The sequence below is a fragment of the Phalacrocorax aristotelis genome, chromosome 10 (assembly GCF_949628215.1).
Source record: "Phalacrocorax aristotelis chromosome 10, bGulAri2.1, whole genome shotgun sequence".
NCBI classification, from domain to species: domain Eukaryota; kingdom Metazoa; phylum Chordata; class Aves; order Suliformes; family Phalacrocoracidae; genus Phalacrocorax; species Phalacrocorax aristotelis.
Window position 1 is genome coordinate 3,829,061 of NC_134285.1, and position 20,345 is coordinate 3,849,405.

General features: G+C 57.3%; 1 protein-coding gene across 4 annotated transcripts in view; it reads right to left on the reverse strand.

Moving 5' to 3' along the window:
• MPRIP (myosin phosphatase Rho interacting protein) overlaps positions 1–20,345 on the reverse strand; it is an 81,917-nt gene that overhangs the window by 35,933 nt on the left and 25,639 nt on the right. For 3 of the 4 annotated variants that reach the window (XM_075104784.1, XM_075104786.1, XM_075104785.1), the window contains exons 4-7: positions 10,040–10,191; positions 6,943–7,027; positions 2,181–2,391; positions 1,012–1,171 (exon numbers count right to left, since the gene is read on the reverse strand). In XM_075104784.1, the coding sequence (XP_074960885.1) occupies positions 1,012–1,171; positions 2,181–2,391; positions 6,943–7,027; positions 10,040–10,191 (608 nt within the window). Of the gene's footprint in view, positions 1–654; positions 1,172–2,180; positions 2,392–6,942; positions 7,028–10,039; positions 10,192–20,345 lie in introns of all 4 variants that reach the window. The other variant, XM_075104787.1, reaches the window with a different exon arrangement.

The following is a 20,345-nucleotide window of genomic DNA, read 5'->3' on the forward strand; positions in this document are numbered from 1 at the left end:
ACTGGCAGGCGGCCCTCTCGCCCGGGGCCCGTCTCCTGGTTTGCTCTGCTGCTCTCACAGCACAAATGCGTCTCTCCCAGGGCAAGTCGAGCCCGTCCCTCACCTCGCCCGGAGAGCACCGAGCACGCCGGTGCGCGGTGCAGGCGCGCGTGCGGACGCCCTTCCCCACCCTCCTCCGCACTAAGCTGTTTTGCAGCCCGCTGCACCCTGCCTCAGCACTGCACCCGCCTCTCCTCTCCCAGATTAATGCCATGACATTTTCAAACCTCTCTCAGCTCATTAGGCAGTTGCGTAACGCACCCGGCACTAACACCATTTAGAGCTAACCTAATTAATGGTGCCAGCTGCCAGCGTGTGCCATGCCGGGGAGGGGATGGGAAGGGTCGGCTTGCTTGCAAATACGGCCACCGAACATTTCCCACCCCAGCCAGCTGTCCCCAGAGTGGCCAGGCAGGGTGACACCTGCCTGCTGGCACTACTAAAGCCATCCCACCGCCTGGTCGGTGTGGATGGGCGTCCTTAAACCCAGGAGCACTCTAACACAAAGGGGCTTCACCCAGCAAATACTGCCTGCTCCGTCCAGGGCTGCGGCGGGGACCCAGCCTCGCTGCTGTTGCAAGCATGCAAGGAGGAGATTAGCCACTCATCCCTTACCTTCTCTCATTGCCAAAGAGCCGGGCCACTTCTTCTCTCCCAGGGCTACGGGCCCGGGTTCTCCGCTCTAGCCGCTTCCTCTCCACCTGGAAGGCCTCACGATTACTGATCCTAATGGCCTTGGGAACGTCGGCCAGGGTGGTGTACTGCCGGCTGGCTTTAAAAGAAAGGGGACGCCCCGATTTTTCAGCTCCCCTTCCTACATCTCTGCTGCTGGAGTCCTTGTGCATGGAGCAACTGCTCTTCGAGTCCAAGGAGTTCAGAGAGAAGCTGTGAATCATTCGGTCGCCTGATCGGGTACCTGGGGAAGGAAAGGGCTGGGCATGCTCCTGCGAGGGCGATTTGGGATAACTGTACCTGTTGTTTGGGGTGCTGGGGCTGGGTGGGCTCGGCGGGGGCGGCAGCTGCTGCTCTTCCAGCTTCGAGTCTTGCTTGGTCTTCTCCAAGGAAAAGTACCCGCTCTCGACACGCGTCTTCCGCCCACAGTCTATCCGGTCTCCGTTCATGGAGCTTTCGTCTAAGGGACAGAAAAGTCACCACACTTGGTTTCAAGGAATTCTGTCTTTAACAAAACCACCCGATCCCACTCAGGACAGGGGAAGGCAACAAGAGCAGAGACAGCCTGGGCCCCCAGCCCCACTCTGTGCCACCTCTTGCACCCTTGGCTTTTCCACCCTGACCACCCTTCGTGCCCATAGAGATGGTGGGACAGCCTGCAGGAAACTGGGGATGCCAGTCCAGCTCTTGGGTTGGGCTTGCACAGATGAAAGACCTAAACCTTCAAATCAAGGAATGGATGGCTGTAGTCACCACTCCTCACCCATTTCCATCCCTGTCCTTCCCAACCTGGCATCAATCACAGCTCCATGGATGCAAGGCGATGCATACATCGCTCCTGCAGCCGGGAGTGGGTGGAAAGCGTCCCCCATCCAAGTGGGCAGATAAAGGAAATGGCTGCAGCGCGTGGGCTGTGCCCACAGCCCCAGCAGGAACAGTCCCCAGCCCCTTTTGTTCCAGGGAGGACAATGCCGTGGCCTTCCAGGGACTCACTGGGGAGACCAAACATAAACTGGGCCCTGATGCGAGGGCTGGAGGAGGAAGCGGTGCTCAGGGCTTGGCAGCCCTGAAGCCGGGCTGAGCGCAGCATGGCCCTGTGCCCTCCAACTCCCCCAGGCAGAGATGCGGAGAGACTAGAAATGGCATTTTCCCCCTCGTTTTGCCCCAGCGCAAGGGCAATGTCACCTGTGAGGGCAGACAGCCCCGTCTTCCTGCCAGGGCAGGACTGGGCCCCACACTGTGATTTTCCAGTACGTGATGCAAATTTTTTCCTTCCTGAATGCCAGCCTGTAATGCCTCGATACAGTCCCCACACAGCAGGGACAAGGGCTGCCTCCCCCTCCTTGCTGGGATGCTCCAGGAACCAAACCCACAGAGAACTTTTCCCTCTACGGTGGTTTTCTGCCAGCTCAGCTGCCCGAATCAAGTCACCCCAGTGCCACACCAGTGCTCGCACCCGGGTCCCTCACCTTCCTTGCTGTCCAGCACAGGATCCTTCAGGGAGCTGGCAGCCCCGGCGTGGCCTTGCACAGAGCTCTGCGCCGGGCTGATGCCGCTGCCCCCGTCCACTTGGTCTTTCCCCCTCATTTCTTCCTGCCAAAGCGTGGACTTGGTGGCAGGGACCTTCTCCGCACTGGGGATGTTGCTGCTGGTCACGGCCATCTTAGCAGGACCAGGCTCCTAAGGAGAACAGGGGAGACAGCGTGGTTAAGGGGGTTTGTCCCAGCTCCGCACCCAGGGTCCCCATCGGGCTATCCCAGGAGGTCCCACATGGCTTGGGTGCTCCCCACTACGTGTGCCACAATGGGACGGGATGCGCTACCACCACGTTCCCAAGAGGACAAGCTCACAGGGGGAAACCCTGCCCCAGGGCAGTGCAGTGGCAAGGATGGGTCAGGACTTCCTCGGACAAAGGGACCACGGCCGCTCTTGCCGCAAAAGAGGAAACATCCCTCACCGTCTCTCCCTGGGGAGGGCTCCTGAAGCTGGCTGCACCTCCCCATGCATCCAGCTAGGAAAAGATCCAGAGCAAAGGCGAGCTGACAAATGAACGAGACCTTCAGCTGGGTGCTGTGGCAGTGGAGGGACTCGCTGGCTTTGTTTTCAGATAGGAATTGCCCCTCCTGGTGTGGCGCGCAGGATGCTGCGGCCACCGCTATGTAACTCCTTGGGAAAAGCTCATCTCGTGCTGGTGTAGCCCAGTCCCGAGCGGAGTGAAGCCCCAGCCTTCCCCGGCATTCGGGGTCCCGTGCAGCTCCGCTTATGCTCCGGCACAGCAGCTCTTCCCAAAAGCCATGTGGTGCACGCGTGGGGCTATGCACCCAACTCAGGTGCAGCGCTGCAGACCCGGCAGAGAAACGGGTCTGTGAGGTCCTGGCTCACAGGGAACCTGGAAATGCTCCCCTCACCTCTGCCAAAACCCAGTTTGGGGTGACAGTGCATCCTCTGTAAGTGATGTAAACAACCACAGCATCCCCCATTTCCCTCTGCACGTCCCCGGTCCCTCTGCGGGCTGGCTCGCGGGCAGCCGCTGCCTTTCACAAATGCAGACCGACATCAGGCTTCTCTCCTGGGGCCCGTTTGCCAGGACTGAATTTTCTCAGTGTTATAACTAATGTCAATTAACAAAAAAAAAGAAATCAAGCTAAAGGACACAGGATGGAGGAGAAAATTAATTCCCTGCCACCAGCAGCTGTGTTGTTTGTTTGTCACAGCTGGTTTGCTACAGGCCACCAATAAAAAAGAATAAAACCCACCCGGTGCTTACTCTTCCCGGGTGCTCTGGTTACCTAACAGGCTGTTTCTTTAAAAAGAAATACAACATCAGATTGAGCGTTATGCTATTTTTATGCTATTTTAAAACGATACTCATCACCTTAAACGCTTTGCTAGCTAATGAGGGGCTCTGGAGTCCATCAGATGAGGATGCCATTTTAGTGGCCGCAGCACGGGCAGCCCAGGTTCGGCGCCCGGCCCAGAAGAGGCAGCAGCTTTCACAACTCATTTAGGGTTTGGCTTTGTTTGCTAGCAGATGTTTTGCTGTTGTCATATTAAGCTTCTTCATTAGCAGATTATTTTCCTTAAAGCCACCAATAAATCAATGACAATTAACTCCCCCTCCAAAGCCTCCGGACTGTGGGAAGTCTTCCGGCTGCTTGTTCCCTTTCCACGGAGCAGGGGGAATCCAGGAACGCCTGAGCCAGCAGCCACGGGCTGGGGACACAGGCTGCGAAGAGCATCTCTCGTCCCCCCTCCTATGTCAGCCACCGGTGGGTTTTAGCCCTGCACCTCCAAACCAGCATTCGCAGGCCTGTGCCGGAACCGCCGGGGGATCTCCCAGGGAGCGGGTCCTGGCTCCGTGCACAGCCACAACAAGCAACAAATGACCTCAGTTTTTTTAAAAATCCCCTTGGAAATTTCACTCTAAAGGAATGCAGTCTTGGAGGTAAACGATCCAGAGTTCACAACCATCCTGCTCGAGGGGATGCTCCTTGAGCAGGGGGTCGGACCAGACGATCTCCAAAGGCCCTTCCAACCTCAACCACTCTCTCATTCATTGATCTGAAAGCGCAAAGCTAATCGCCAGCTCAGGATATATATTTTTATATATTCCTTACACACACCCCCATATAATTATTTGTAGATAAGTATTTAATTAGACAGAGATATGAGGGCCAAAAAGCAGTCTATAAGCAAGCAGAGAAATTAACTCTCTGCTGCTCAACGTATGAATAGCTCCAAAACGGAGTGTGCACCAAAATCGGCAGAACCAGCCTCCAGTTGCCTTAAGTATGTCTGGGCACGCTCTGCTTACCTGAGCTTGCCGCACCCCTGTGCAAACCTGTCCTGCAACAGAGGGCAGTGCCTCAAATCCCAGATTTCAGCCCCAAATCCTGTCTTGATTTCCCAGGGACAGCAAGCAGGTGAAGGCAGCAAGCCCAGTCTCTCCCGCTGCCTGCACTTCTCTGCTGGAGCATGGCTAAAGCTGCAAGAGAAACCTGCCCTTTTTTCCCCTAAGATCGCAACCTGCTTGCAAAGCCAAGGTGAAAATACCTCTAGGATTGCACCTAACAATTCCTGCCCAAAAATCTGCAGCTGGAGTGATATTCCCAGTTTCACCTGCGTTGCTCCCACCCTGGTGATTTTGCAGGGGGAAGATGCAAAACGATGGGGGGAGCTGAAAATGGCCCTGATGCCCAACAAGCACCTGGCTGCAGCCAAGCTCTGCTGTAGCACAGAAGGAAAAACTATGTGGGGGTGAAGAAAAGCAGAACTATCTATTGTTTTAACTTTTTTTTTTTAATCACAAAGGTGTCCGTCCCTCCCTGAGTGGCTCTCAGACACGATCCACTGCCGGATTAGCAGGCGTCCGTCTTTAGAAAGAAATCAGGCTTTCTTTGCCAGCACACAGAGAGCAAGCTGAACAGCCGCCAACTTCAGGAGAAGCCATTTCAGAGAAGGGGATTTGGTGCTGATTTTCTCCCCAGCATCCTCTCTCCTTCCCCGGACTAGCCACCTGCATCAGCACGATTCGGGAGACAGAGGAAAGACACTTCTGCCTTTGCAAGTTGCTCATGAGTTCCCGACACAGCGCAGCATCCATCCGGCAGCAGGTCCCACATGGAGGTTGGTTTTACAAAAGTGAATTTGAGTCTTTCAGTGGTGCCACGGCGCCAGGAGCGGTGGGATCGAGAGGGTGGAAGGAGGGTAGCAAGCGGAATGGGGCTTGGGGCGCACCTCCCCACTCCTTCCTGTGCGAGCTAAAGGTCCACCCCAAGACAAGGAGGGTAAAAGTGCCACCAGGCTCCATGCTCACCCCATCCCCAGGCACCTGGGGAGCCTGTCCGCCTGCAGGGAGCCAGCATCCTTCCCACAACCGCTTCCCTTATTTGGTGCTCAGGAGCTTGGATCCTGTATGGTTTCCAAGAAGTTGCCATGGTGATGAAATGTAACCCAGAATGATGTTTTCTGGCTCTGCGCCCCTTCTCTTCTCCGCCCCGTCCCCATCTTGAACCCAGCCTGGGTTTCGTGTTGTGCCAGGGACTGGGTGAGCATCCCTGCCTTGCTGCATCAGCTCACTGGGGTGCTCCGAATGTGGCAGCCCCCTCCCTGGGGCTTGAGGACCTGCAACTCAAAACACGTCAGCTCTTGGCTGTGGAGGGAGGAGGCATCTTCCCTGGAGCATCACTGGAGCCAGCACTTGAGGGGCTGTGACAACCCCAGCCCTTGGCAGGGGGTGGATCAAACTTCCAGCTTGGTATACAGAAAAGGATCATCTTCCCTCCATTTTTTTCCCCATTGCCCAGAACCTCTATCCAGTGGAGCGGTGGAAACTCGATTCAAACAAACACCATACAAAACCCACCCATGGCTCAGTTTGCACCAGGACCAGCCTCAGGACTTCATCAAAGGAAACCTGAAAACCGGGGCTCAGGGGAGCCCCGATGCTATTTTCAGTCCCCCAGTGCCGCCGCCCGGCTCGGCTGGAGGAGCCCTCCTAGCCCGTCCCCTGCAGCGGTGGGACGCACGCCCAGAGGTCAGGCAGCCTCAGGAACGCGGCTGTTCTCAGCCCCGGCAAGGGACGAGGGTGGCCTCGGGGTCACGTTCCCCATCTGTGGGATTCTCCCCCACTCCGGCCACGTGGGAGCCCCGCAGGAACGAGTGAGTCACGGCTGGCCCCGCTTTTTACCATTTATAGTCAAAGTGAGCACGAAGCCACCGCCAGGTCCCTGGAGAGCCCAACTCCGGCCCCCGGAGCTCCCAGCCTGGCCCTGGCCTTTAGTATTTTCCTTTCATTCCCATTATCTCTGGGGTCATCTCAAAGTGGGTAACCGGAGCCCGATGGAATTTCATCCTGTTTCTGCTGAAAAGTCTTGTGAATGGCCAGCACCTCTCCCTGGTCCCCCATGGGGACCACACGGCTTTGCAGCCGCTCCTGGGACAGCGTGTGCAGGGCTGGTGCCACAAGACAGCGGCTGGGGGGCGAAACGTGGCCCCAAAGCAGCCAGGAAAGCAGCAGCAGTAGCGTGTGACCCTGGGAAGTGACGACCAGGAATTAATTCACGTTGTCCTGCTGCCCTGGCTCTCACCCTTGGAGCAGGCAGCATCAGAGGGCTGGCAGCCCGCTGGTCTGGCTGGTTTTGGGGGGATCCTTCCTGCGAGCAGAGCAATGCCGTGGCCCTGAGAGGGAGGCAAGGGACTGGGTGACAGTGCGTGTACCCCTGGGGTTACCTGGGGAGTTGGGGGCTCTACCTTCCTCTTCTTCTTCTGATTCTGCTTGTTTGTCCTCGGATAGACTATCAGCATCTCCAGCCACCTGCAGGCAGAGAAAGCAAAAAGTGAGGTGTGTGCCAAAGGACAGCGTGCAGGGATGGGAGCGGGGTGTGACGCTTGCACTCCATCTTGGGGTGTAACGCATCTTCCCACAGGCTGCCAACCCCAAAGCTGCTCTGACCACCCTGCCCGGGGAGATGCTGCCCCATCCAGCCCCTGGGGCAGGCTGCCCGCAAGCTCCAGAGATGGAGCATCCACATTTCACTCTTAACCCCATCATACTGGAGTCTGTAACTTGGCCATAAGCACAGCCCCAACCTGGAGCTGGCACAAGGAGGAGCTCGGCTTCTCCGCTCTGGTCAACGTGGTAAATAGTACTCAGAAATCATCCCAAGAAGCTCCTGGGAGAAAAACGAGGCAGGACAGGAGGGGAGGAGGGATGACCCCAGGGTGCTTTGGCTCAAACTGCACTCACTGCAAGAGTGAGGCCACGGCCAAGGCTGCCAGGGGACAGGGATTCAAGGATCCTTAAAGACAGCCGAGAGGGACAGAGCCTCCGGCAGGGCCTTCCCCCTTCAGCGATGCCAATGCCCTCACACTGCACATAAAAGCGCTTTGTCCAAGAAAGAGCAGCATGAACTTGGCATTGAGAAGTCCATCCCCTGCACAATTCACTTGTTTGGGGACCCTCCTGTGCCCTCCCACCGTAACCTGATGACCTGCCCCTGCATCTCTGCGAACTCCCCAGGGATCTGTGGACCGCCAGGAAACTTTCCTGCTTCAGATGTCCCTGCTTCCCTCTCCTCTCCCCCCCACTTCGCACACTGCTGCTGTAAAGCGTTTTGAGATGGCCACATCAAGTGGGTTTTGGTTAAGCAATAAATGCCAGAAGCACGCAACAAACTTAAAACAAATTCTCCCCCAGCTGGGGAAATCTTCCTGTCGTGCTGCAACTGCAAATGAAACCCGCCTGGCTCGGACCCAGAGCGGGGCTGTTTTGGGATGATTAATGCTTGCAGTCAGGAGCAAACGCACTGCTTCAAAATCCAGTGCCAGGCCAATGAACAATAAATCAGCCCCACCTTGCTCTGCAATGCCTCTCCCTCCCGTGTGGCGGGCAGGACCGGCAACAAAAGGCTGAGCTGCGAACCAGAGTGTGGGGAGAGCTTGAAAAGAGCAGGGCATGGGGGTTGGCCGTGTTTTGGGGCATAGCCATTGCCCCTGCCTTGGCCGGAGGAGAGGAGCCGGCTCCCCTGTGCCACGATTCCCCTGTGCCTTTGCACCACGGCTCCGCAACCACTGTGACCCCACCACTGCAAATGGGGCCAGGGGGTGGCCGTGCCACCGGAGGACAGGTTTGCTGGCCCGAGGGGTGCACAGAAGGGGAATCACCCACGCTCACGTGCCTCAGTAGAGCAGGGAAAGTTTCAAGCTGTGAAAACATGTATCTGATCAAAATCCCAAGCTCTTGGTAGGTAAATGCCTATTTCAACCAGTACTTACCAAAATGGGGGGAGTCACAACCAAAGAAAATGCTTGGAAATGGAAATCATCTCAATAGAAAGCCCTGATTCTGCTGCTGCCAGGGCTTGGGCAAGCAGGAGATGCCATGCCTTGGGAAGAGTGGGACAGAGCGAGCGCTTCATCCCTTCAACTTTCTGATCTAGTTTCAAATGTCAACAAATTTTGCGAGGGAGGCCCCGAGCTCCGGACAACCCTCATGGGAAATGCTCGCAGGTGAGCAGCAGCGCCCTCGCAGTCCATCACTGCATGCTGGCAGCTCGGCTCTCCCGCAGCTCCGCACCCTCACCAGCGCCGGCTTCAACCCAAGCCAGCATGCGAGTGATAGACAAGGAGGTTTCTAGGTCACCATCTAACACCTGGAGTCGGGAAATCTACCGAGATTTCCTCATTTTAGTGGCCTAATCTTCAGCGTTGCTGAGCGACTGCATCCCAGCAGCAGGTGCCCCTATGAGCGATGCTCCACTGGGATGAGGGGGGGTGCCGGAGGAAGTGAGCGGGGTGAGGTGGGTGCTGTGAAGGTGAGACCGAATGGGGACAGGGTAACTGCAGAGCAGGCAGCCCCAGGAGGCCACGTCTGCCCAGGGACGAACGAGGACCAGAGGCCGTATGGCACTCGGGGCGGACACACCAGCCCTGGGACTATGGGACCTGCCACTGGTGTGGTGACAGGACCTGTGCCAGCGGGCTGGGTGCCTGATCGGATGCTGTCCTAAAAGCACTGTGGTGTCACCCCAGCACCCACTGGCTCCAGCCCCATCCTGGTGTTCACTCTGCAGCCAAGCTTCTTCCCCCACCCAGTAAACAGCTGCTTTCTACTGGGGCTGAAGCTGCCGCAGCCAGCCCAGGAGCATCTCAGCAGCAGATGCACCCTCTGAACACCCCACAAACGCTCCAGTGTAGCTCAGCTCACTCGCAGGGGTACACGCCACTGGGAGTGTTGCTCTGCAGTGGGCAGCAGGGTATCACTCAACAGCAGACAACAAAACCGACCTGAAAATGGTGGCCTTCATAAGTAACGAGTGACTCAGGAGCATCTCAGCTCCAGGGCCTGGCCAAGGCTCCCGGCAGAGGCTGAGCTTCCTTAAGCACTGGGTCTGAAAGATATCCAGCATGTTGGGAAGCCTCAGGCTCCAGCCTAGCACAGCTGAGCATGCACACTAGGCATGGAGGAAGGACTTAAATCATCTGCCGCTGCACAGGTCTCTGCTGAAATCAGCACTCATGCTCACACCATAGACCTGGGGGCTCGGGGGATGCTCAGACCACCACTCAGCTGCAGAGCACCAGGTGATGGCAGGGGAAAGAAACCCTGCCTTTTTGCCAAAAAGGCGAAGACGACCAGAGCTGATGGCAAGACAGCAGCTACACCCAGCCCCCAGGACTGTCCCTGCAGCAGGCTGTGATCATCACCCGGGGGTCAGCCTGGGTACGCACTGCCACAGCACCCAGCCTACCTACTCCTACCCACCCTCCTCTTCCTCCAGGCTGAGGGAAGAGCCCCGTGGCAGCTCAGTCCTGGACTTGCACTCACCCACTGATGATCTCCTTGTTCTCGGCCCGGATGAAGTGCTCCTTCTCTGGCGTCAGGATGCACAAGGAGAATTTCTGCCCTGTCCGGCTCTCCCCATCCACCACATCTGTGCACTGGTTCATGTTGATGGTGCCCTGTGGGAGGGTTGTCGGCTGCGAGGGGAGGAGGAAAGGAGTAACATTTAAGGAGAGAAGAGCAGATGAGTGCAGAGTTGATCCCCAAAACACCTCCTGGTGGACACCAGGATCCTACAAACCAGGATGCTCTGCCCATGAGTACCCAGCCCCTTCCATGCGCCATGCCAGCACGCAGCAAAGCCCTGTGCCACACATCTGGGGACACAGACCAGCGGGCATGACTCCTGCCGGCACAGCCCAGCCCAGCCCAGCCTACTGCTGCCAGCGAGACGCTTCTCCTATGCCAAACGCCCAGGGAAGGATGGTTGCCCCGCTGCAGCACAGGGACACTGAGGCAAGGCACCGAGTGGCCGGCTTTGAGTTTGCAGCTGCAAAGCATCTGGGGTGGTGGGGTGGCACCTGGGGACAGGGAGTGGCAAAGCAGAAAGGCCCCAGTGCCCTCAGTGCAGGGCGTCTCAGGCGCTGTAGACAGACAGACAGACACGCATGCTAGGTTTTTCCCATTAACAAAACATGGAGTTTGCCAGGGAGGGACCGCAGCATGGAAGGCACCTTTTTTGTCTGATGGGTTTTGCCACCACACTGTCACCTCCTGGACGCCTTGCTCCAAGCAGACACAGTGGAGTGGGACAGGCGGTGGCCACCCTGGCCCGAAGGGATGCAGAGGGATGCAGAGGGGTGTCAGCACTGACGAGAGCTGACAGGTCCATCTGGAGCAGCGCCAGTTTATCTGATTACAGCATGGCCACCAGCTCCCGGTGCATGGCGCCCGCAGCCCTCCCTCGCCGAACAGCAATGCCATGTCTCCCCCATCCCCAGCCTGCCTGTGCCCCACCAGGCTCGGTAACACCGGGATCCCCCCTGCATCCTGGCATGAACCTGGGACATAAATGACCAGGCAGAGGGACCCCTCTGAGCTGCCAAAGGCACTGAAGGAGCATCCAAAGCAGTCCACGACCACCTCCTCACCCCGCCAAAGCCTCATTGCACGCTCCAGATGGCTGGACCAACGGGGAGACAGATTTTTGGCAGTTGCTGTTAAAGGTTTTTACTATGGAAACAAGCTCCCTGACCAGTAAAACCCCTCCAAAAGCAGCCTGTGCCAGGCAAAGAAGGGTTGACTGGGGAGAGCTTGATGGCCTCAGCCTACGATCCCAGGCAATTCAGATCAGCCCCGCAAGGCTTCCGGTTTACCCATCTGTGGGCTGTGGGAAATAGCCCCCTTCCCCAGTGAAAGGGCCTTCCGTGCAACTGCGTCCCTGGGTGGGAGCATCCTACAACAGCCAGGGTGGCACGGAGCCATCATGGGTGCTGCAGCACTGATGCCCAGCATGAGCGCACGAACAGGGCCACTCGCACATCAGGGACACAAAAACCTCCTTTTCCTTCGTGGAAACCGGCGTCAGCATCCACAGACTCCACAGGATGGAGGGAGGGAGGAAAAGCAAAGCCCAGACACCCGGCACGGCGCATGCACAGCCACCCGCCCTCCACCGGCACGGGCAGTCAGCTCCTAAGAGGATTTTTTGTCTTAGACAACAAAAATAAAACCCCGCTTTCCGGGAGCTATAAAAACCCAACGGAAGAACTTTCTCCTGCTCCAAGTGGAGTCTTAGAAACGTTTTTGTCTCCCTGGCCTTCGGCACAGCCAAGGCTTCCAGGACTATAAGGTCTGAGTCCAACCTCCTTCCTCACTCAGAGCATTTTTGCACCAGGGAACATAACCAGAACAGGGGATAAGGGCGGCTCCAGGAGGGAGCCCCAGCCCCTCACGGGGACCCTGGGCCACTTGGTCCCTCTTGCCACAGACAGCCATCGACTCCCTGGGAGGCCCTGCAGGGATTTGGCAGGGAGCTGGCACAGGAGAAGAGGATGAGATGGCTCCCTGCAAAACCCGCCTGCTCTCCTCCCTCTTTAACCCCACGGCAGCGTGCAGGGCGGCTTCCCCCACTGCTCACACCCAGCCCTGACCCAAGCGCGCCCAGAGCGGAGGAGCCGGTTTGGGGCCCCCACGCCGCCAGGCCGGCCCTGTGAAGTGGTTTTGATGCACAACTCTCCTTGTGAAGGTGAACACTGGCATCTCGCAGAGCTCGATGTGTGGGTCCCCATCCACCACTGCACCTCCGAGCCGGGATGCCAGGAGAGGTGCTGCGAGCAAAGCTGGGACTGCCCACCTTGCACCTGCACCAGGACCAGGGACAAACCCTCCATGCCACAGCAGCCCCCCTGCACCCCCACACCTCTCGGCAGCAGATGAAACCTGACAGACCAGCAGCCTCGCTCGCTTGGGATGTAAATTCCTTTACACCATTTATTTCCTTCCTTGGAGGCAGCTCAGGCACTTTGAAGCAAAGTGAAATGCAAATGCTACCAGGTGGAAACACGCGTACACGCACACAAACGCCACCGAGGAAAAGGACGGAGCTCGGGCAGCACTGCACCCCAGGAGCACCTCGAAACCGGCCGGGGACCCCCGGCGGAGGAGCTGGCAATGGCGCACGGCTGCTCTCCCCGAGGAACCAGGAGAACAGGGACAGCCCCTCGGTGCCGAAGCTGCGGGGCGGTGTTGTGGGAGCAGGGGAGAGGGGAGAGGCTCTGCAGCAGGGGATGAGGACACACGGACCCCTTCCCTGCCTCTGAGCACCTGTTTCTGCACTGGGGGTTTCTCAGGGCCGGGGATCCCCAAGGAAGGATGAGCAGGGCTGGTCCCTCTGGGCTGGTCCCAGGTCAGGTGAGGACTGCGTGGCTCTGGCAATTGGAAGGGAATAAATAAATGCAAAAGCAGGGAGGTCTTATACAGCGGAGACGCTGAAACAATAACAAGGCTGGGACTTTGTGAGCCTTTGAAGAGCAGATGCTTTGATACAAGATCGAGCCCAGCACCGGGCCCCGGGGCCAAGGGGAGGCTTTACATCCAGGTGAGGGCAGAGTGGATGCTCAGACTCAGCTCTGCCTCCAGCTGCTGGCTTCTGCTGGTCCCCACCTCGGGACAGCCCCGTCCCCAGGCGCTGGCCCTGCCTTTGCCATATCCCATGCTGCTGTCAATGGGTGGAGCACACAGCTACCCCGCGACTGGATCTGACGCCTGGGTATGTCTTTTAACTGGGGGGAGGAGTAGAAGCACAGCAGGGTGCACCAGCAGAGGACACCATTATGGGCACCATCACCACCAGCAGCTCTCCCCAGTGCCACTGGCCACCTCCAGCCCCACAAGCAGAGCAGCCCCCCACTGCTCGCCGCGTGCCGGCATGGGGAAGGCAGCACCCGCACCATATGAGCAGCTACAGCTCTCCACGCTGCCAGTATCAGCAGAGGAACCGGAGCCAAGAAACAATCACGTTGCTGTTTCTCTCTGGTATGACAGATCCTTATTTACACACACACGTGCTCACAGCGTCCCTCTCCACACTACACAAAGCCTATAGTACGCTCTCCTCCTCCTCCTCCTCCTCCTCTCCCTTCCTGGGTGCTCAGGACACAGGTCACGCTGTGCTCTCCATATCCACAACGCCAGCAGCCTCCGGACAAGATGCAGGGAACTTTAGATGGATGCTCGTAGGATGCAGAGCCCAGCAGCTGCAGCATCCCCCACCTTGGCAGTGGAAAGGAGGGAAAGAAAGAATGGGAACCTCTTACAGGCGGAAGGAAGCAATCCCAAGCGGGGCATTACTGGGGACACCCAGGCACTGTGGCAGGAGGATGCACAGTGCTGGACGCTCTTTGGGTGATGAACGCCCAGGCGCAGGGGCTGATACTGTAAGTCAATGGGGTTTATCTGCAAGAGTCCCTCATTTCCATATATTTTTGTGGGGCTGAGGTAGAAATACAGGATTATTTAGATTCAAAAATTTCCAAATTTTCTCCAAGCACCTTCCCCATCATTTCTAACGTGTGTGCATGGTAGGAGCTCGACCCAAAATACAACGAGGCTTCGCTCAGCAGCTGTACACAAGGTGTTTTCTGAGCAGGTAACCCCACGGTCAAGCTCCCGAGAAGTGGCTCTGCCACGGCCTTGGTGGGACACGGCCAATGCCCACGCTGTTCTCCAGGGCTATTACACAACGTGGGTTGATGAAATCTGGAACACAACCTTTAAAGAACGGCGATGGGGCAGGGGGAGGAGGAAACCAAACAAAAGGGACATTTTACTTTCTGCCAAGAACCAGGAGGGGAAGAAAAAAAAAAACCAACAAAAACACAACCATTTGTCTATCTCGCATGGCAGGCTGGTTGCCTTGGCACCGGGGCCCGGCCGTCCCGGTGGGGAGATCACAGCTCTGCTGCAACGCTGCTCGGGGAGGGCTCGGGCTCTGGCTGGCTCTGCCCTGGCTCCCAGCACCACCCCAGAGCAGCAGCGAGCCTGCGGTGCCTGCGGAAGAGACATCCACACTGCCTTCATAAATGCTTCTTGACAAATGTTAATTCTCTGAGCTAAAATATTCATGAGGGTGGCTGCGGACGAGCACGCTGCTCATTTGCAGCACTCTTGAGTGCTCTGCAAAGGCAGCTGCCGTGTTTGCTAAAAGCTTCACTCATCCCTGGTGCCTGATCTCAGCTGATCACGGTGCTTGAGACAGGGTCTTGGCTGGGCTGTGCAATGGGAGGGAATAAGACTCAACTGCCCCGTCACCATGGGCGCATCAGAGCAACATGGAGACAACCATGCCTTAGGCGAGGGCAGCAGCGCAGCCTGGACAGGCAGCTCCCAGCACCCCTGCGGCACAGGGAGCCCGCACCAGCACCACCTCCACCATTCCCACCTAAAGGCCATCAGCAAGAAAGCACCAACTCCTTGAGAAGTCACAGGGAACTCCCTTTTGCAGTGTGCAAGGCTATGCACGGCCTCCCTAAACCCCAGCAGGGGATGCACCACGCACGCAGCAGAGCTGGCTCCGCTGGCAGGCTCGGTGGGGTGCTGCTGCTGGGGCGCTCAGCCTGCCGGTGCCGGTGGGGCGGCCACCATGTGCCCCGAGCTGCCCAGGCACTGGGCGAGCGGGACCGGCACAGCAGCAGGGCTTTAATGAGCATTTTAGGCTTCCTGCCACTAGGCACAAGGCTATCGATACAGCTGCAACGCGACCAGTGCTCTGCGGCGGGCAGATTTTATTACACTTATAGATCGTATAACAGGCTGAGCATCCTGGATTTATTAAATGAGACAAAGGCTCTTGAGAACAACCTCTGCGGTCTATGCAAAAGGATGGACTGGAGCAGTCACCCATCAAAGGGGAGCAGAAGGTTGTGCTCCTCCATCCCCCACCTCCCTGCAAGCAGGAATGCTCCCCCATCCCTGCTGTCCCCACAGCAGCTCTCTGCTTTCCCTGTGCCACCCCAGCAGGAGGCAGGTATCTTTTCTTGGCCACCTGAGCTCACCTTTCCCATCTGCAGCCTTCCTGTATCAGCAGCTAATGCTCAGCAAAGTCTCTGAGAAACCTCTGGCTTGCTACAGGCCATGCACCAGGCAATAGAAAAGCAGGTTTTTACCACGGGCAAGGGAATGCCACGGAGGTATCAAGCGACACGTGTCCCTCTGCATCACACCTTGTGCCCCTGTGCAAGGAACAGGAGAAGATGCCCCCAAATCTCACTGCTGCCTGGACTCTCCAACCAGCCAGAAGCCATCGCCCCCTTTCACAGAGGGAGGCACAAGCAGTGCTCTGCAGATGCGGCCTTGGCGTGTGCCGGCATGGCTCTGCACCGGCAGCAAACCTGGCTCGCGGTGCTGCCAGCAGCCGCCCTGCGCCGGCACGAGGAGGGGACAGGACACCTGCCCCGGTGTGCAGCCAGCAATGCAGAAACACCCTCCCGGATGGTGAAACGCTGTAGCCCTTCCCCCAGCCCCATCACACATTTCCCCACCGTTGGCCCCTGCTTGTGCATCATGGGCGCACCGACAGCCGGAGGAGCCCCCCACCACCCCAGGTCACCCACCCCAAGGGACCATCTCAGGAAGGTGGGCTTGAAGGATGGGTTAGCAAGCCCCATGCACGCTCGTCCCCGCACGCCAGGCCCCTGCAGAGCCCTCCCGAGCCTCTACCAGGAGATAAAACAACAGCAGCTCCACTTTCGCCAGGGGGAAGGAATTTTCTTCCCTGGGAGCAGTTTGGGGAGGGGGTGAAGCACAGGGGCTGGGCAGGAGAGTTCAGCCAGGGGCCGCTTTTAAGCCTAGTCGGTGTTTACATCCACAGACAGCGAGTCTAAACACTGAGCGAGGCCTCGAGCTGCCTGCGAAGCGGCCGCGAGCACCCTCAGGCTCCTCTCCCACCCAGCGCCACCTCAGCGAGGCGCCCATCCCGGGGGGTGCCTAGGCAGCAAGTTTGGGGCCACGCATCCCCTCCGCAGCCCCGTCCCCACGGGAGCCCATCCGGGGAGCGTGCGCTGGAGCGGAGCGAGCCCGGCCGGGGCTGTGCGGGAGGCTGGAGCTGGCTTGTCTTGGCCTTATATGGCGATTTTCGCACCGCTCTTGCAGCTCCCAGCTGCTCCCCACCCCAAAGCGGGGTCGGGAGCTGGCAGCCAGCGCCTAGCCTGCCTCCTTCCTGTTAACCTCTTTCCTGCTGAATGGCCTCCGAGGGGTCCGTGCACGACGGGGATGGTCGTATCCTGTCCTGACACAACCACCCGTGCTGGGCAGGGAGGGTCAACAAAGCCGGTGGTGGTCACCAAGTGGGTGTAACCTCCCTCGGTGCTGCGAGCTGACCCTCTGGGTCCTCAGCAGGATCCCCAAATCCAGGGAACCCTTTTGGGGGGCTTGCACCCGCATGCTCGACATCCAACGCTGCTGGAGGGGAAGAGGGACAGAAGATGCAGAGAACACCGGCACCACGACAGAACGAGAGCAAGGTCCCACCAGGGTAGGGGTTGAGGAGCCTCTCCAAGCCACCATCCCGGCTCTTTGGGAACCAAAGCAAAAGCTCAGCATTGCGCAAAGAGCTTGGAGCAGCCACTTAGCCCATATCCCAGCTCTTTGGGGGCCAAAGCAAAAGCCCAGTACTGCACAGGCACTTGCCAGCCCCGTCATGCTGAAGGCACCATCTTGCAGCCCTGCAAACCCATGAGTTATTCTTCCCTCTTGCTCTCTGGGATTTAAATGCATTTAAAAGCAAAATGTCCTCCTCCCCTCCGAGGAAGGGGGTAGGAGGAATACATAATAATGGATCTGACCCCATCTGCTTGCAGCTGTCAGCATGGCATCTTCCCCGCTCCCCGACGCACAGGCACAACAGCTACCCAGCCAAAGGGGAAGCAAATATCTGCAGCGTTCAAGCCAGTTGTCATGGTAATCAGCCCAATGGCAAAAGCCTGGCGAGACCACGCACTGGGACAGTATACACGGCAAGGGACCGGACCTTGGTGCAGGGACCACGGCAGGCGAGTTGCCTGGAGAGGGAAACACAGTCGCTTGGGGGTGGGAAGGAAAGGAGGGCTTCATTTGCATCTTAATATTTGAATTTTAAACGCACTGTTCCAAATTGGCCTTGTCAACTTTATTCTCCACCCCCTCAGTGTAGGAAACAAGTCCCAGGTGGTCCCTGCACTGCGCGCTGCCAGGCACACATGTGCAGGAGCTCACCACCACCTCTGTGCATGCTGGCCCACACGTCCCTCCCCAGGAGCAAAAGGCTTCACCAAAACATCAGAAACCACATCCCCATAGCAGGACTCATATGGTCACCCATGTACAGACATGGTCTTAGACACGGCGATGTCAATTTTGAAGACAGCTCAGGAGGTGGAAAGCTTGGATCGAGGCAGGATGGCCTCCACCCATGTCGGCCAGCCACCCAAGGCCTGTTCAGCCACAGCTGGACCTGGATTTCTGCTTCATGGGGGTGAGGGAAACAACACAAGCATCCACCTGGGTATCAGCTGTGCTGGAGACCCAAGGCCAAACCAGGGCAGGGTTTGCCCAAAGGCCCAGGCTGGCTCCGCTAACCAGTCACACCAGGGCTGAGGCTGCTGCACTGATTTCTCCAGATTCCTTTCACTTTTGAGCCTAGAGTTGGGTAGAAAAAATGGTGAGAGGGGCAATGCCCTTGCTCAGGATCCTTACAGCAGCCACAAAAAGGTGCAAAAGACATTTAAGTCAAAAGGGCTTCACATCTTGGGAAAAACCTTAGGAAATGAACCCAGGACAATGTGGGAAAATAACTGCAGCTGATGGGGGCTTTGTTATTTACAGCACCATGTGCTGCTGGAATGACTCCCAAGGTCTGACCTAGGGGCAACTCCCACCATGGCCAAGGGCCACCTGAGGGGCCACCACCCTGGCAGCATGGACTGTGCTGCAGAGGGCACGGAAACTGGGCACTGGCTGAGACGTACAAACAAGGCCATCCCACTGCATGTGGCACCCAAAATCAGACTGTGTGGAGCAACTCAGGAAGATTCAGACCAGAAAACTGGGAGGAGAGAAGGGGCTATGTAGGGGAGCTGCTGCTTCTGTCTTCTCTGAACCATCAAGGATGGACATGACTAAGGTAAGAGCTATGCAAGGAAAGCAGCAAATTAAATCAATCAAAGCCCTGAACCTCCCTAAGTGAATCCATCTCCCCTCCAGCCTAGAGGGGAAGGAGGGACGGGTCTTCTGGTCTCCAGCCATGCCACAACCTCTCCTGCAAACGCACCCAAGCAGAGGAATCAGAGCAAACACACGGCAATAGACTGAGCCATCAGCACCGTCACAGCAGGGCAAAGTCACCTCCAACAGCCGACGTCTTGAGTTCTGGATAACTTAAGGCCCTGCGTTATGCCAGCTCAGGAAGCACAATGAACTGCACACAGAGCAAGGTGAAAAATGGCAAGTGCTTCCCACAACAAGAGTAAATAAAATGGCAAGACATTTCCTGATGTCTCAGTCGAAGAAAGAGAAAAAACTTCCAGCTCCATATGAATGAAAAATTTTCATATTTTCACTAAAACACAAAAATAAAAGAAAGCACCACCTCGCAACAGAAATCAGCAGAAGCCTCCCAGCAAAGCTCTGCTGAACACTCTCACAAGCCATAGGGTTAGACCCACTCCATCCAACCAGCTGACCCAATGCGTTACTGCAGGGCCACAGCTGCTGTTTCTCCATGGTTTGGATCCCTTTTGGCCTCAGCTGTACTGAAAACTTGCTCGGCAGATTTTGCTTTACAGCAGGTAAAGGCAATTTATTTGTGGTCAACACTCTTCCCACCTCCCCACGCATGCACAGGTCACCCCGCACCCATCTGCTCTCCCTTCTGCAGGGAAACAGCGGGCCCTGGTCCAGCTGCTACAAAGCAGACGCTGGTTATGTCCCCTTCTCCATATCTCCTGTGGGAGCCATAGACTATGGTGCTGCTGCTGTTCTAGGGTTTCCTCCAAGCCCTCACCTTCACCCCTGAGAACTGTCAATACAGCATCTTGCACCAACACTCAACGACTGCAAAGGAGGTGAGGACAACCCCGGGGACGGGCAGCACCAGATCCACCGGAGGCTCAGGCAACTCCCATGTGAGCAGATGCTTCAGTGGAAGTTCTTGAATCCAGACAAATTAGTCTGGAAATCTCATTACTCCCCAGAACTGCTCTTATGAGCTTTGCAGAGCTTCCTGCCGGGCTGGGAATACCATGCAGCCAGGCTCCCAAGGTGCTCGGGGGGTCTGCATCTGGAGGCATAAGGGCCAGCCCAAGCAGAAGAGGTTGGGTTGGCCAACAAGCAGCGGCCGCATCCTGCACCCCACACCTCACCCGTATAGAAAACCCCATGCCTGCTCTGCTCTGTGTTGCTCCCAACAGCTTCCAGACAATCTCGGACTCTGCAGACCTTCCCAAAAGCCGAGACAGCGGCCAGAAGGTGTTTTCCAACCTCTGACCGTCGGCCATCCTACCAAATGGCACAAAATGGGAGGCTTTTGGAAAGGCAGTTTCAAGGAGAAAAGCTCCCAACAGGCACACACAGCTGTTGCAGGGCAAGGAGACCACCCAGCAGCAGCTTGAGCTGGGCTTTGCTGCCGCATGCAAGGTGCCATGGAGGCACCGATGCAGACAGCAAGTGGCACCTAGGGGGAAAAGCACTTTGAGTGCCTGCCACGGCCAGGGACAAAGGCTGGGAATAACACACCAGGCTGCCGGAGCCATCCCCGCGTCCTGGGGGAGCAGCATTTTCTCCCTAAACCTGCTGCTCCCATCTGGCTCCTGCACTT